General features: G+C 39.5%; 1 protein-coding gene across 6 annotated transcripts in view; it reads right to left on the bottom strand.

Moving 5' to 3' along the window:
* The window catches only part of RAB3IL1 (RAB3A interacting protein like 1), a 33,559-nt gene continuing 15,502 nt past the window's right edge, over positions 1–18,057 (bottom strand). For 3 of the 6 annotated variants that reach the window (XM_072118029.1, XM_072118033.1, XM_072118028.1), the window contains 10 exons: positions 17,200–17,295; positions 13,835–13,912; positions 13,544–13,750; positions 9,566–9,688; positions 8,917–9,045; positions 8,319–8,431; positions 7,426–7,449; positions 5,468–5,567; positions 4,293–4,359; positions 1–3,411 (listed from right to left, as the gene is read on the bottom strand). In XM_072118029.1, coding sequence (XP_071974130.1) covers positions 3,329–3,411; positions 4,293–4,359; positions 5,468–5,567; positions 7,426–7,449; positions 8,319–8,431; positions 8,917–9,045; positions 9,566–9,688; positions 13,544–13,750; positions 13,835–13,912; positions 17,200–17,295 — 1,020 coding nt within the window. In that variant the 3' untranslated portion in view covers positions 1–3,328. The remainder of the gene's footprint in view (positions 3,412–4,292; positions 4,360–5,467; positions 5,568–7,425; positions 7,450–8,318; positions 8,432–8,916; positions 9,046–9,565; positions 9,689–13,543; positions 13,751–13,834; positions 13,913–17,199; positions 17,296–18,057) is intronic. The other 3 variants (XM_072118030.1, XM_072118031.1, XM_072118032.1) reach the window with 3 other exon arrangements.

Genomic DNA, 18,057 nt, shown 5'->3' with positions numbered 1-18,057 from the left:
AATTCTGGTGGTAGATGTCCTTTAAGTGTATGGTGGGTAATACCATTACCCAGTGTTAGTGGTGGGTGCCTGCTGTATATGGAAAGAGCTCACCCATAAAGGGGGCTATAATTCTAGAGAACCCCAAGTTAGAATCAAGTCAGCTTTTAGAACCCTAAAGAGCACTCTCAGCTAAACATTTTGGTTATAAAGTATTCACAGAATAGGCCCATAATATCAGATAGGTGGGGTCCAGCACCCAACACCCCCATGGGTTTTTTAGCATCTAATAAACAATGGGACAGGGAAGTGTGATGGTCAGACAAGGTTACTGCAGATCATATGATTGGTACAGGAGTGGATTAGGACGGCCATGGGCCCTGGGCTGTATAAACATTTCCATCATTACAAGTCTCATTTGTTAATGGCACTTATTTAATATGGTACTAGAATCAAGCTACTTGGGAATGGAAGGGGTCCCTTCTGTCCACTTTTAGTTTGAGAACCTTCAGAGGTCCTGGAAGGACCCTTGTATAAGTATGTGTTGAAAGCATGAAGATTTCATGGCTGGAAGTCCTTCTCTTTATTATCTCTACAGGGCAGTATCAAACTTAGAGATTGGTTCAGGTGGTCATGGACCCACTAGAAGCTATTGGCCCCGTGAGGCCGCCCAAAGTGCCTATACTATAATCTGCTACTGGATTAGTAGCTGAGCTGCAGTGATGTGGTTCAGCCACATTTCAGCCAAAATTGTATCACCTCTGACCTGTATTATTTAGTGTCTTCTATAGGAATCTGACTTGCACTGAATACTTTGGTACCGTAATAAATCCTTCAGCTGTATATGACATAAACCTGCAGTATACAGTACACTTTGTAACAACAACGTTGTTTTGACATTTTCAATAGACTTCAAGCCCAAATTCAAGCCCATTCTGTACAATACTGGCTCCTAAATAAAGACAATACAAAAATAAAAAATACTGACTACACTACTGCCCTGTGCTGGTGTAAGGTTGGAAGAAAGTACAAAAATATTTTCCTATAAGAAAGTCACAGTGAATAGCAGGAAGCTGGTGTAAGGACAGCGGCGTGTAGTAAGAGGGATATGTGGAAGATCAATGTCACACATAGAAAAAAATCTGGAAGACAATGGTCTCAAGAACATCTAATGGATTCTCACCTGTTACATGCCTACAAAAAGTTCAACCAAAATAAGTTAGTTGAGCAGTTCCAACAAAAGTTCACATTCTCATTACTATTCAACATACCCAAGAAACCTCAGTCATCATGGATAAATACTGAGATTGATGGTCTACATTGTGCCACATTCAGAGTCTACATGGTAAGGGACTGAGTTTTGCAGATGGGCATTTACAGTTTGCCCAATTTGCCTTCACCTTCGTCCATTATCTTTTTTATGGAAGCTTTTTAGATCTATGGAGTAGACTGACCTCAGCCTACTGTTAGGTGACATTCATGAATTATTCAGATGGCTCACATTGAAGTCCATGGTGCAGTCTGAATCTGACAGACCAGACTTGGATAACACATGGACCCATAGTAGTGAGTAGAGCTATATACACTTCAGTTCTGGTTTGTGGACCCAAAGTCCCTGTAAAAAAGTGAGCATGCCCTACATCCATGCAATTCTCTGACTGCACCTAAAAAATCTTCCACAGTGTGAAGAAACACTATGGATAATAACAAAAACTATGCTCTAAATGTTTAAAACTGGGTCACCTAATTCTGTACACAAAAGTGTTTTTTGGTTTCTCACAGGAGGCAAAAATGGGAAATTGTATACGATGTACAGCGGTGGTACACAAGATGGTCTCCAAATTTGTAATTGAGTTTGCTCATTTACCAGTTTATTCCGCCAGTTCTGTGAAGAATCAATTGCAGAATATGGAAACTTGCACCTTTATCACATGTCAGATTAAAGTACTTTTTACTTTACTATGACAATGAAATAAAACTATGTTAGGCTTTGTGCTGGACCTGAGGGGATGGATATATGCCAAAAAAAGAGTCCTCTCCACTTATGTCATGTTGCGACACTTGTTAAGGGTCCGGACACTGATTTAAAGGGAACCCGTCACCAGGGACCTCATTTTCACTGAAGACAGATTGTAAAAGCCCATGACACCTGCAGTGCAAAAATGCCTCTCTGCCTTTTCTAAGCATTTGCATTACAATATGATTGTGTGTTATAACTTACTCTTGCATCATGACAAAATCCTGGGGTAGTCACAGGGGCTGGGCTTTGGTTTGGATGCAATTCAAAAAACAACATGTGACTAGTCTGAGCTGCAGGCTGCCTCAATCTTTGTGCTCCTGTACAGCTTGTCCCTCCCCCACTCATGTCAGGCTGACCAGGCAGTGACCTCTGAGAAGGAGCAGGAGGAGGAGCTGTACAGGAGCACAAAGGTGGGGGCCGAGTTCTGAGGAGTGAGTAACACATAACACAACAAGGCACATGTTGTTTTTTGAAATGCATCCAAACCAAAGCCCAACCCCTGTGACTACCCCAGGATGTAATAAGCTTCTGCAACCCGCCTTTATTAAAAATTAGGTCCCTGATGACAGGTTCCTTTAAAGGAAAGTCACTACGAATAGTAATTTACTGTTGTTTTTTCTTATGGAATGAAAGCTAATTTGAAAACCCTTTTACCTGGACGCATCTTGCAGCCACCTCCAGAATAATTATTCCCCTTTTAGGCCTGTACACACCTTTCCAAGGTTGTCCCTTTAAAGATTTTGGAAAAGCTGTAGATCAAATGTAATTTTATACAGTTTTCCAAATTGGAGGAGGCCGTATAACTACATTAGAATCACATAATAATCATCTGGATACTTTGGGATGAAAGCAGTGCAAGTAGCATCTGACCTCGGTGCCATTAGGTCATAAACAAGGTGTAATAATACAGGTTTATCAGAAACAGCCCTAATATGTAGCTTATGCAAAGCACAGGGTCACTTATAACAGAAGAGTTAAAATGTATATTAACAACAACCCAAAGCAACAAAGTCAGAAGTTAAACATGATCCGTCTTGTGCAAATTCAATGTTAGAAGCAAATATGTGATTAGTTGCAGGGGGTTAGAACATTTTTACAATGATCTAAAAATATACTGCAAATATTCTGCAATTCTACGCGCATTCCATGTTTTATTTCAAAAATTGTTGCGTTTTGTACCATGTAGGAGGGTGGAAGACAGAGTCTATGTAGATCCAGTTCTGTTTTTACAGGCACACCCTTGTGCCCACCCATCTTACTTGACTCGCAGCAGCAGTTTGGTGAATTAGTTTACATGTTCTTCCAGTGGACCAGGTTCTTCTGACACCATTATGGCTCGTTGGGATAGAACCCAAGTTTGGCAGATGACATCTCACGTCGAAGCCTCGTGATCTCCCAGAATATCAGCTCCGCTATGCAGATAAAGAGTAGAGATCTTAGAGTCAAAAAAGCCAGCAAATACAAGAAAATTGGCATTTTTGTGCTGAAAGGAGAACTTTGAGACCACTGCAATATTTGATATTGTCATGACCAGTTTCATTCCCTTTAGGCTATCTGGACACAAACGGTGTGCTGTTCTCGGCCACAATCCATTGAAAAGCATTATTACTGCAAAAACTGTCCGTGGGCCATCCGTTTTTGCAATACAAAATGCATTTGAGAAGTGCGTCTTAAATCCAATTTATAATATCAGCTTATAACACACCAAAAATTACCCTCTATGCCAAACATTTCACAAAATGCTTTCAATTTAATACTTCAGCTATGGCCTCTGCAATTCACAGTTACCTCTTGAGTTTTGAAAAATGAGGTAGTGTTTTTAAGCCTACGATTCTGGGTTGTCGTAGTCTCAGACACTTCCTCCTACTGTCGGATTCACCAATGAGAGCAGGGGGGAATGTCTCAGGCTGCCAAAGCCCATTGGGGAGATTCATTATAACTGGGTGCATCATGTTTTATGTACACCATGATACTCCCCAACACACATCACTCCAGATATACAAAGAGCTCTGGCCTGCACCCAAATTAATAGTACGCCTGGTCCCACTCCCCACCCCTTCCCTGCCCTCTTGGCTTGCAGGTGGTAAAGGAGGGGAACATTTCTTGACTTGTATGCCAAAAAACTGCCTTAAAAGCCATGGTAAATCTTGCAGTGTGGGAAGCAGTTGGCCATTTTGCAGTAAAAAAATTATGCTATGCCATCTTTTTCAAGGACTGCACGTAATATCATATTTTTGTTGAATATTATGTTTTTTATTTACACATTATATAAATTGCAATGATTTCTACTTACCGTCCTGGCGTACCAGACCTTGCTGTATGTAACGGATGTAAGTAAAGAAATTGCAAACTGCAGTTATCTGTGGGAGAGAGAAGGTACAGATAAGGGAAGCTCAAAGCAAATGGATGGACCATCTGATACTGGGTGAACCCACCTCTCACCAATTTTTTATTGAAACAGAATAAGGAGAACATAAGAAGCTATGAAAAGCACAACATAACAGTTTGGGCATAAAATAAAGCGCAAATAGCAAAATGAGGAAAGTCACAACTGCTTTCCTGGGCCAAAAAGCTGAAATAACATGTCAAAATACAATCAGGACACAATTTCAATTGCATCAAAAAAATAAACTGTAAGAAGTCAAATAGAGACGTAAAAAGGTATTTGAGGGGAAGGTTGTTCACTCTGCACAGGTAAACTAAGAAGGGGAGAAGTATGCATAGTTACTTCCCTGATACCAAATAAAAAATGCAATGTGTTTGTCATTCAGTAATGATGTGAGTTTTTAATCGATTATGTACAATTTTAATGTCTAGTTTTTTCCAGGATGCAGATATAGTCTGAAATGAGCTGCTGCAAGCGTAGGGGTATACCTAAAAGGCATGAGCATGTCCCCAGCCACAGCTCAAAATCAGAAATATCTGTCCATTTTATAGAGAAGCCTAGTCCTGGCTTTTTCAACCTTCCTATGGCCAATCAGTTCCTGATCAATGGCATCCGTGAAGGGAACCTGTCAGCAGAAATTGACCTAATAAACCACTACTATTATTTTGTCAAGCACCGCAGCACCTTCCAGATCATGTTTCTTTCATGGCCCAGTCATCTAGAAAATCAGCTTTGAATTGAGATACAGATTAGTTTTATAAGGTCTAAGAGACTTCACCACTGAAGTCACCATCTCCCTGCCCAAGAATGTCAACTTCACTGGGACTTTATAAAACAAATTTATATCTCATTTCAAAGTTGATTTGTCTGGATAATGGGGCCACCACCACGGCCCATGAAAGAAACATGATCTGGAAGGTGTTAATGTGCTTGACAATAAACAGGTCTTGGTTTATTAGATCATTTTCTGCTGACAGGTTCCCTTTAATGTCAAGTTAAGAAAGTTGGGTACTGGACTGAGATGTAATCTTACTGTAGTCTTATTGAGTTGGAAGCAACCCTTCTAATTATTCACCACTTACCCTGTACCGGCAGGATGGTGAGATGAAGTAATAATTCCCAGAATCTCCCAATTTGATGCGGTGACGACAAGACCGTGACAAACCGCTGAGTGCACATTTCCTGAAATGAAGTGGGTTAACAGAAAAAAAAAGTAAAATATTAGCTACATATCACATCATGTAATTAGAACCCTATTTATCCAGGGAGAACCCAACATTTTTGGAATGATCACTTTTGTATTTTAGAAACTCCAATAAAAATGTTGGTGGTGCTTTACCAATCTGTGTACACCAGAATTCTGGAGTAACATGCACCCGAAATTGCTTGCACCACATTCATTAAGGGTTTTAGATCATTTTGATTTGTCTAAAAGGGGTGTGGTCTCCAGGAAAATGGGCGTGTCTTAGGATGTGCACTAGAAAATTTAGTTGGAAACTACAACTAATAGTCGGTCTAAAGTGCTCCACAGTCGTAAACTACTCCAGATACAGCATCCAGCATGATTTATCTGCCGCACAATACGATTATATAGTCTGGTCTATTCACCGACACTTCTTATGTTTTACCAATGTAAAATTGTTGTATATGCTATGGACCAGTTACATAATATGGACTGTGCCTGTACGAAGGAGGCCAAGGAGCTCTCTTTTCATTTCATGGACAATGAATGTTCTCCAATTTACATACATACCAATTCTGATATTATGCAAGCCTTACAATACACCTAAATTAACAATATTGCAATGCAAGTATCCCTAACCATGTGACAAACCAAATAGTTAAAAACAAGACAGAACTAAGCGGATTATTCCAAGGACCATGACGAGCCAAGCAATGTATTTATGATAGACATAAGCTTAAGGTAAGTAAATTGAGTAGCTTATAGACAATCCTTACTGTGGTTAGTCACAGTTGCGGTAAAGCATGCAGTCTATAGGCAAACGTGGCAAATCACTGGTGCACTTGTAGGCTAATAAGCGTAGTCATTGATTTATTATTTACTCTGCATTACTTTATATTTTTGTGGCAACAATTGTATATCTCTGCTCACAATCAAGGCTCTTACGTGGCAATATTATTAGTATCAAAAGGAACCTGTCACCAGTTGGCCATTTTTAGCTGGGGACAGGTTCCTACAGATACAATAATGTATATCACACACATGTTTTTTTAAATAGCTGTGCCTTATATCATTATTGAAATAAACTATGTGAAACTTTACCTGGCTCCCTACCAGATGACTCAGTTGAGACCTTCAGCATCGTGCCTCCAGCCCCCCACATCCTTTCTTCTTCTCCCTCCCCCTGATGTCGGCTCAGCACTGCAAGCTATTCTAGCACTCGGGCTGTGAGCTAGGCAATGAGGTGCCGCTGATACGCAAACTCTGCACTGAGTCACTTACCGTCACTGCCTTGCAACAGGCCTCACTGCCTAGAAACATTACTGTTCCTGTGGAAACCTGTCCCCAACTAACAATGGCCCTCTGGTGACAGGTTCCCCCTCTAAAAAGTTTTATTCTGGTGAAACTATTTCTCTAGCCTTTGGAAAGCTATACGTCACCCATCTCAGGTTTTAGCAGCGACCCTAGACTGTCAGATGACATGACTTCAAGTAGCCAATCTATATTTTTGCAACTTCAATCAACAGGAGAAATTGGAAGGACCTCATAAACCAACTAGGGGCATCCACTACCATCTAAGTTAGCAAAGTCTCAAGCCTTAGAGACTTTATCACCCACTTACTGATTCCCAGGAGTCAGATAAGTCTTATCAATGAAATAAACAATGCATTTATTATAATAGAAGATGCTCTAGTGCCAGCAGCATGCATGTTATCTGTGGAATGGAAATTATTTTCATTCAACTAAAACCTCCACCAAGTCAATGCACCCTATTAGTGCTTCAGTTATTGGATTAAGAAAAGCCATTCCTGGGTCACAGCCTATTCAATAGTTAATACAAGTTTCCTCAAAACTTACATTAACACCTCCACCCGACTCCCACTGAAAGCAAAAGATAAAAAAAACATGGCAGTGGTCAGCAGTAGACTACATGATTTAACTATGGTGGACTCCAACATAAATTATAGTCATCGCCACAGCTATTTACAGTGCTGAGCTACAAGTCACACCTGGGCCCCAGTACCCAAGTAAGCCCAAAGGCTCCTCTGCTACATAACAAGACATTGCTACCCTAAATGACAAATTGTAGTCTGGAGACCCCGTTAGCCGACTTCACGTGCTGCATTTGATTTGTGTTTAGAAATGGAATACGAGCACAGCGGGGAGGAGTTTCTCCTTATCACATATGCTTTTAGACCTACAGTATTTTTCGGACTATAAGGCGCACTGGATTATATGGCGCACCATCAATAAAGGCCTGCTAAAACGTCTAGGTTCATAAATAAGGCGCACCGGATTATAAGGCGCACCTGATTATAAGGATGAATGACCAGCAGGTGGCAGACCTGTGCACAGTTCAAGGCAGCTGTTATCTGTAAGTACAGTTCATATATAAGGCGCACTGCACTATAAGGCGCACCTTTGATATCTGAGAAAATCAAAGGATTTTTTTGTGTGCCTTATAGTCCAAAAATATGGTACTAAATATTTGGAATGAGCAATGCATATTTTGCATTTTTTAACAAAATAAAGTGTTTCTTGTTCCCAGTCGCAAGCACTTAGGTCCAAATGCATATAGGTTCGGGCATAGCTCCTCTTTGCTGTGTTGCTAAATTGCCTTTCTAAACACATTTCAAATTCAACAGGGAGAGATGGTCTTATTGATATTGTATTGGGGGCCAGTTGCCCCTCTGTAATTTTAAGTATTAATATGATGCTGAATTACTTTCTAATTCTAGGCAAGCATTTACCTGGGTCCTCCACGTTCTACGGCTGAGGCTTTCACAACGGGCAGAGCTGGCTGTGTCACAGGTTCTACTGATAAAGTATTATCTTCTACTGCAATAAGAACTTGCTCTGAAAGCTGTCAAAAATGGAAAAAATATTTAAAAAGCTATAAAAATTTTGCTGCACTAATGGCAGAAGCAAAATCTACAAGTAGGTTGATTTAATAGGTTAGTTAAAGTTAGACAAACTTGTCGAAAAATGCAGATTTATCAACCAGCTTAGCCATTTATTTAGAGTTGGAAGTTGAAGGGAATTTACCCAGGTTGGGGGACACATTGCAGAAAAGTTCAGTCTGCCTTATTTCTATGCCAATTGACAGTGAAATAGTTCTGGGGAAAAGTTTTAATATTCTTAATATATTCCGGCTGTCATAGGTTCACAGTAGTCAACAGCTAAAGATCAACATGAGAAGGGCCCAGGAGAATAAAAAATAAGTCCAAAATAGAGCATTGATGGATGACGATTAGGAGAACAAATCAAAATAATGACTAAGGTGGGACCTATCCTTGCATCTCCGCTGCAGTAACTAGGATAGTGTCTATTCTCAAACTTTCCACTTACCTCTTTTTTAGCAAAGTCCAAGCACGGTTTAATATCCTCTTGGTAAATGCGACACAAAAACGGACAGACTTTGTCAAGCGTGGGCTTCTCCTTCCACTCCATAAATTCGGAGTATAGAATCGTATCCACCTGAAGAAGCAGCACAACGAGTTATAAATTATAAATTACCCTGAGTTGCTAATTTATGTTTGTTATATGGTATCAACATATAGAACTAGTTTGGGTTTAGTTTATGAAACTGAATAAAACAACCACATTTATTTTTCTTTAAGCAGAAGTGTAATTAGGCTTTCCTTCACTCGGGGCAAAGAATCAGCCAAGTCCTCCAATAAGCACAGCATAGCCGTCTAGAAAACTACTGTGAGTTGTGGATAACAGCTGATGTTTTCCTATATCTACAATGACAAAGTCTAGAGCTGACCCTATATTTAATAGGGTTCAGTCAAGCATTTCAACGACCCCAAATAAAGCATGTTCAGCTCAGCTAAGAGGCCATGTGTTCCAAATATAAAGAGTCACTGACTTATCCCCCTTCAATACAAAGGATAGAACATGTTGAAATTAAACATGCCTGACCCCTCTGTCCCCCAATATATGCCATCAAGGGTCATTAAGCTTTGCTATTAGTCCCCGGAGCTGTTGACAGTACCTGGCGGGAAGAAGTGGAAGAAGAGTCCTCAGATAGAGGCCATCCAGGCTCGTACGTTAAATGGACAACCTTCCCCGGGACAATACAAAGAAGCAAAGAAAGAAGAGATGGTACTGCAGAAAACTGAGAGATAAGAAGAAGGAAAAGAAGAAGATAGAAGATGGGTAAAACACACAACACCACAGGGACAGAGATAGAACTGAGGAAATACTCAAAGATGGAGGTAGGAAAAGTATAATAAAAAAAAATTATGAAATGTAAGTTGATTTATGACTTGGAAAATTAAGTTGTCCAAAGACACAAAATTTTCTTTTATAACATGGATAGCACAATATGTATTATGATATATTACAGGGCTTCCAGGGTTTTGGTAACACAAACACATAAACTATATATATGCATCATACGTCAGTATATCAGTTCCTATCTCTCCGCTAGACTACAACTCACTACTGAAAACGTGTTCAGTATAGGAATCTATCCCTATATGTGGTCATTATGTTACAGCAATATGAATGGGGCCTAACAGAAATTCATTAATCCCCTAAGCCTGAAAAGTTAGTAAGGCTTAGATGGAACCCAACAATTTCTTAAAAATTTACATATGAAATCAGGATAAAGCTCAAATCCACATAGTGAATGGAAGCCGGGCTGGCACCAGCACTGGTCATCCTTCCATAAGTGCCGGGTCCAGGTCTGCTGGGGGGGGGGCACATAAGGCTGTATATATTTTATGTGGGAATATTTTAGGGAACAAAAGACTGTTTAAGTTTCTGAAGTTTTAATGCTGCCACAGGAATTTACTGCAAAGGGGCCAGTGAGTAGCTGTCGTCAAGGGGCCTACTGAAACCTGGTACCGGTCCTGCATGGAAAACAGGAGATGAGCCCAATTTATTATAAGGCGTATGGAATTTCAACATATGCAACAGTATTAACAAATTCCCCTTTTTATTTTGTCCTTAACATTGGGCCATTGGAGACATATATTTTGTTTCTACAAATTTATGTTAAGAAAAAAGGAGCAGTGGTCTACAGCAAATTCAGATCCCTCTTTTCCATTTAATCCTTTATATGTAGGAATATCGAGTTATATGGTTGTCCTTAGCTATTTCTGTGCTCACTATGACTCTTCTCACGGATGCCTTGCCTGTTATACTATGTATGCTTATAGTATAAAATACTATGTTACACTTATTGCGTATTTGCTCAGTGAGAGGTGTTTCTCTATGAAGCTTAGTATATAGGGCACTTAGGTCATAATCCGTGTCGGAAACCAACACTATTACCCTCTTGTAAATGTTTTTAATCTCTAACTACAGGGCAGGTGACCATAAGGTAGACTTCAGGATTAAGTCCCATCCAATAAGAAATAAAGCCTAAATGTCCTGGGCATATGGATTTTAATCTTCAGATAGGAAGGCGGCGAACTGCTGAAAAATCTGTAGCTTAGCCAAAGCAAAATTAATTTATGCAGTCCTGGAAACTGATGGGCCCCAATGGAAAGTCCATGCCAGACCCCCACCGATAATGTATGGTATATACTACCAGTCTTCTCATATGGGAAAGTGACACCTTTTGGGCCCCCTAAACCTTTTGGACCCGTTTGCAACCATACCCTCTGCACCCCCTCAAGTTACGCCCCTGTATGCAGTCGAAAAAGTTACAGAAAGTGTATAACCAAAGCCATATAGTAATCGTAGTAGGCGGACAGGCTAATTAAAATAATTGCTGGAGAAACAGATGATACATGATATGTAGCTCAAATAATAATAGAACACAAACAGAAATGTGATGATTGACTTAACACCAAATGGAGAGAAAGAGAAAAAGTTAGAAGTATTTGAGAAGACAGGAGATATATATGCAGTTCTGTGCAGCCTTCACTCCACAGAGACCTCACTCTTCTTGCCTGTATTTTATCTGATATACACATCAGTCACAGTAAGTGGTTCACTTTTTATTATAAAGCATAAAACTAATATATTGCCAATACTGACGTCAATCATAGCACTGAAGCTAATAACTCTATAATAACCATTACTTCATAACCACATTCTCCATGTGATTGTTTAGCATCAATAAAGGGGTAAAATGCTGTAACTTTCTTGGATACGGCATATTCAGGATGCAGAATGCAAAACTACCACTTGTTTCCAGGTGCAAGTACATGCACAGGTTGTTCGACTAGAGACCATGGCATTTTACTTCAGCCAAGAATAAAAAAGTAGATATAGTGGATTCCTTTTATGTGTAAATAAACATTCTACAAAATCTTAGAAATGAATAATGAATAATGCAGTGACTTTGTAATTTATTAACTCCCCATTTGCCCCACTTTTCAAATCTGCTGTGTGTCAGAAATCTGTTCCTGTGTTTCCCCCCTGCCTTTCTTTCTAATTTGAAGGGGCATTCACATTTAATTAAATAAATTTGCCATATGTAAACATTTTTTCAATTGGATGTTATTAAAAAAAATGTTCCACACAATGAATGGTAAAAAAAACTTTTTTTGCAAAACCCACAAATAATTAGATTTTTTTTTACATATCTTGTTTCACATAAAATGCAATAAAAAGTGAACAAAAAAATATCAATACAAAAATGGTATCAGTACAAGTTCTGCAAAAAAACAAGCTCTCAATCAGCTAATTAAAATAGTTGTGCCACTTGGAAAATGGCAATGGAAAAAGTATCGATTTTTTTCCCCACTTTAGGTTTTATTCTACAAAATTAGTAAAACTTAAAAAAATACAGAAATTTGGTATTTCCGCAATCATACTGACCCATAGAATAAATATAACATAGGGAATACAGTGAACACAAAAAAAAAATGCAATGACAGAATGAAAGTTATTTTTAATTTTTTTAAACCCCCACAAAAAAAAAGTTAATACATTTTCAGCAATAGGACATAACCACCCCAAAAGAGTAGCACTGGTAAATGTTTCTCATCCCACAAAAAATAAGCCATGGCAAAATTAACGGAAAAATTAACATTTTATAGCAAACAAAAGTGCTCCCATGCACCAACTAAAAACCACTAAATTCTACAGGGCAAAACTGGCTGATGCATGACCCTCCTTCCCTTCTGTGCCTCGCTGTGCGCCCATACAACAAGGGGTGTTGTGGGGTGTCTCTGTACTTGGGAAAATGAACATGTTACTGACAAAATCGGACCTTTCTAAATTTCACCTGAACCTTTTCACACAAAATTAATTATAAGTATGGTTAAAAAAGAACATGTTATCAGGAACCCTTTTTTCTGTCTCCCCCATGTCCCCATAGAGAATAGTGTTCACTGGATATTCTAAAAAAAAATCTAAGTTAGATGAAAGTTTGCCTTTCTGTATGCAGAGCTGTGTCCATAGTCCCACAGCATTGGCCAGTCAAGAGCCCCCTTCCCCCCTCGGGAAACCGCTCCACTATGCCTCCAATGTCCCTATATCTCCTCCTCCCATCACTTCCCCCCTTAGCATGTCATACGTGTGTGCCCCACTCCTCACTGGCCACTCCCATGGCACTATGGAAAGGGTTTACTGGGGTAAACCATGATCTGGGTTATCTTATTTTGGAAAAAGACAGTTTAACTATATAAACTCTTTGGCAAAGTGTACACTATTCTCTATGGGGATATGGGGGGCAGAAAAGGGCTCCTGATGACAGGTTCCCTTTAAAGATACCTTTCCTGTCGCCTAATGTATACAGAGTGTATGATATGGCAGGAATCTGTACAAGCCCACCCCATGGTACTATGGGAATGTGCTCTGTCTTGCTTGTCCATGTGTATACACTACATGCAGTTCTGCCACAGACATATTGTGAAGGAACAATTTTTTTTGTCTCACTGCAATAGTCTTTTTGCAATTAGAGAAATTATCACCAAGATTAGTATCTTATCTATTCTTTATACCCCCAAAACACTATATATATATGAACATATTATAAGTTGGGTCCCCATAAGGTGTGTTTTTGTCTCACCTCTTTGGCCTCTGTGCTGATTGGCTGCGGAGGAGGAGTAAGTGAGACGGCTGCACAACCTGTACTCTTGTTCCGAGCATGCCCCTTACGTAGTGCATTCCTTGATGGACTTTGGAGTTGGGGGTGCAGGTCCCGGTTTGGAGATGATGGAGTTGAAGTGATGACAAGAGTCTTCAAAGCTGTGACTTCAGCCTGCAGCATGTCAATCTGCAAGACATCGAGCATCAAAATTGGAAAAATGAAGAAGTACATTGTAAATGACATCCAGGCAGCCGGTCCGTCTGTAGTTACCTTCCCATGGGCCTCCTGTAGCTGTTTCTCAGATGTTGCCTGTTTGATATTAGCATCACGCACCATTTTATGAGCTTCCTGTAAAGAGAATAAAATGAAGTAACAGTTAATAGAAAACCAGTTTCTTCTTCATTCATCACTTTCTTTAAAACATAGAGATTGGCGTTAAAGCAAAAAAAATATATATAATCAGCCCTTTATTGTATGTCAGTTCCAGAGCTGTAAGTTGAGCTTTCATATTAGATAGAGCTTCAATGTATCTCTCTATGCCTCTCATTTTAGTTATTAGAAGTGTGAAATAGTTTACTGAATGAGAAGTTTAAAGGGGTTGTCCAACAGCATAAAAAGCATAAGGCCAGGGGGGGGGGGCGGCCTCTACGAAAAAAAATGAATAAACATACCATTTCCGGTGCTCCTGATGTTTTGCACTGCCCTCCCTCGGAGCTGTTTACAGGGGCATGGCACCTCCACTCTGCCAACGTCCTCCTGCCCGTCCCCCGTACCAGCACCTGATACAGCAGTGGTACACAAAACTGCTGGACGTGCCAGGCCGCCCAGAAGTTGTCGGAGCGGAGGTACCGTGCCCCTGTAAACACATGGATCTCCGGAAAAGATAAGTACTGGTTTATTTTTTGCAAACCTCCCCTCCCCCTGGCGACTACAAGATTTTTTTATACTGTTGGACGACCCCTTTAATGAGTAGACATGATATTTATAGAAAGATAGAGAAGGTGTAGCCTTTAGAAGTCGGGGGCGTTATTGGGGCATAAAACAACCACTTCACAGATAGTTGCACCTTAGCGAAGTAACATAATCATGTGGTAGAGCTCCTAAGGTTACTATAGTGATTTTATCTCATTAGAACATAATATATTAATATACTAATATGCTAATATACCCCATTAAGCATAATATGCTAGCCAATAATGCTTAATGGGGTATTCCATTATAGAAAATGAATTAATTAATAAAATGAATCTATTTGTATATATAAAATCAAAATCAGGTAAATGTGAGCAGAGAAGAGTCACATTTAGAGGCTTTGTTTTTATAGCATCTTTGTTTTTATAGTATGCATTTACACCATGCGTTTTGTGTCATATTAAAGATAAGAATCTTTTTTTTTTAGATAGCATCAGGATTGTAGTTCTGTAATCTACAGACAAGAGCAGTTAAAGAAATAGACAGGAACTGTATCTATTTCTGCAGATCACATTTCCAAATATGTCTTGAACTGCCCATCTCTCTATTTCTGATGCAATTGGAAAGATGAGATTTTTATCTTTAATATGACACCAGCAGTATGTTTCAAGTTAAAACAGAACAAGCGACAACCTCAAGACGTGACTCATCTCAAATATGACTCTTCTCTTTTCATTTTCACATGACTTGGGAGAAGTAAACTGGTGAGGGAATTCTAAAAAGGACATTTCATATCCTACCTGAGGGGGCTACATGTCTAATGGAGTCCCTTTTAAAACTGTCATATTTTTACTGAAACCATTGAAGAAGTTTTTTCTGATTGGCTATTTGCCTTAGTAGCTTCAGAACAGAGTTAGCGGTACAAAGCCAGCCGTAACATTCAGGATTGAAAAGCTTTGATTCTGGCTGGGACTTTAAACCCTTAGAAGATGTGTTTATTTATGGACTGTGGCGTCTAAGTGTTTTCAGGTGGAGGGGACTCCCCCTATCACCTGTTGGCTTTCCGCAGGGCACATCGTTGGGACGCTGATGACATCATATGACATTCGGAGGTCTAAAGTAGCCTCTCATGTAGAATATATGCATATATCAGATCATATGTCTTTTCATTTAGTATATTAAACTGCACTAACCCTTGTGGGTCTATATTATAGTGTTGTGTTAAAAATATAAATCTTTAAAGTGTAATTTAATTAAATAAAAAAATTGCCTACCCCAAAAAATAAGTTAAAGCATGCACAGGTTTACTTTTGCACACTCATAGCAACCCCAGTTAGATAACTACCATGATATTTATCCTGAAGACCAAAATTGAAAAACAATTAAAAAAACATTTACATAATTTTCGCCATTTGTATTCGTCTATTAAACAACAAAATTTGCAAAAAGTTTATAATTGCACATCAAAACTACAGGTGTTTCTTCAAAAAATAAGCCCCCAAACTGCTTAATAAAAAAAATAAAATAAAAAGTTCTTTGAAGGCAACAATGAAGAAAGTATTTTTAGGTCTGTCATAAGTGATAAAATTGTCCTGGCAGCGAAATTACATGATCAACAAGAACATCAACCCCGATAAATGCCAGAGAGACAGGACAGATAAATTGACTTCAAGTTTTTACATTGTAAGAAATTATGACCTTCATAAGTCAAGTAAGATGTGAACGAGTCATGTGTGGAATGTAATGAAGGAGGATGGTAAAGTTTCGGTTGTTTTCCAGATACACTAGAAGAGTATATTCACAGCTGTGGCCATTTATAGGGCCAGGTTTACAGCAATGGATGTGGGTAACCTTCTGTTTTCCCAGCACAATATGAAAAAGTCTTGCAGACTATTTTTGGATAGATTTTGGTGAAGGTTTATTAAGGCAAAGCCAGAATAAGCTAACAATAAAAAGGAAGGACTGTTACTCTGCCCTCCGGATGAAACCCCTATGGGAGTTGGCTCAAAAAAATTGCAGCAAAATTTGCGCTAAAAAAGCAGCCAATATTTCAGGTGTTACCCCAGGTTATAAGTTTTTTATAACCTTGACTACAACTATGTTTTATACAACGCTGCCCCCTGCCCTTCTACTTTGAGTCCCAATAAGCTTACTTTCAGACACCTTTGATAACTGTTTCAGCTGATCATTGTAGCCTAGGGCTAAAGTACAGTTAACACCCAGAGGTCCGTTTGCAACTTGGGGTCGTCTGTAAGTCAGATGTTGTTAAGTTGCGGACCACATGTAACATGAAGTGCAGCATATTATAATGTCAGCTACTGACAGGTATTTCCTAATATAAATTTACTACAGGTAGCCATGAGATCCTGAGATCAATGGACCCTCGGCTGCGATGTGATAACATTGGCACCCTTCCATCGCAACTGAAGGATGCCCATGGGTGACAAAGGGAGCCTCCCCAGATACTGTGGTTCAAGTTTTACCGCGTTGTCTACTAAACACCCGGGACTAGAGCTTTTCAAAACATGGGTGTTAGTGACGGTTCTGTGATAACAGTTCTGCATGACGTGAGGTGCCTTGTTTTTCCTAAAATGGTGCTTACATAAACTGGTCACAGATAGCCCACATACCTAACACCACTGCGGCTATTAGTGGAAATACCTGCTCTCTTATAAGGGTAAGTACCGATGTGTATGAAGGTTTGGTAAGTGATCCAGCTATACCTCAAATAGGCTAGCCGTCAGCTCCTCCAGCTCCTGTTCCAGCTGCTCTCGAACTTTGGAAAGACGCTCACACTCTTCATCTCTTAACTTTAACTCCTATAATGGAGAACAGAGAAAGGTCAGTAGATAAATGAGATAAAAATAATAATAATACTTTTATTTATATAATACACACAGATTCGACAGGGCAGCGGAGTGCTTGCAAAATCGGCCCCTGTCCCCAATGGGGCTCCCATATAATCAACCTACTAATATGTTTTGGAGGAAACCAGAGGACCCGGAGGAAACCCATGCAAACACGGAGAGAACATACAAACTCTTTGCAGATATTTTACATATGTAAACAGACAGATAGAGGAACATTAATCAGTGCTCTTATGCCACAAAAACGGTGTAAAATCCTGATATAATTGCAATTACTAGCGGACCACCAGCAATTGCAATTATTATCCACTTTATGCCATTTCCACATGTGAAAGTTCGCAAGCTGCGCATATATCTACTCCAGGTGTAAATATACGCTTTGCAGCCGTCCCACCGGGTACAGTGAGAGGCCTAGCTTCTTGATGCAACCAGCACCGCTGGAGGGGTGGGAATAACATCATATGCCGGCGCAAAATCGCTAGAGTATGATAAATCTCCCCCATAATGGCTATATATATATATATATATATATATATATATATATACTAGCCTTCACAGATGCTGCAATGTAAGCAAACAGGGAAGTACAAAATGTGCTCATGTTATTAATAGAACGGGGCTTCTACAACCAGGATAAAACTCTAAGCTGATCCCTATTCCTAGTATTGCAAGACTTAATGGGGTTGTAGAAAGGAGCAACGGCATCGGCAGCAG

This window comes from Engystomops pustulosus, chromosome 7, assembly GCF_040894005.1.
Source record: "Engystomops pustulosus chromosome 7, aEngPut4.maternal, whole genome shotgun sequence".
Lineage (NCBI taxonomy): Eukaryota > Metazoa > Chordata > Amphibia > Anura > Leptodactylidae > Engystomops > Engystomops pustulosus.
Note: the sequence above shows the minus strand (reverse complement) of the source record. Positions and strands in the feature narration are given on the sequence as shown.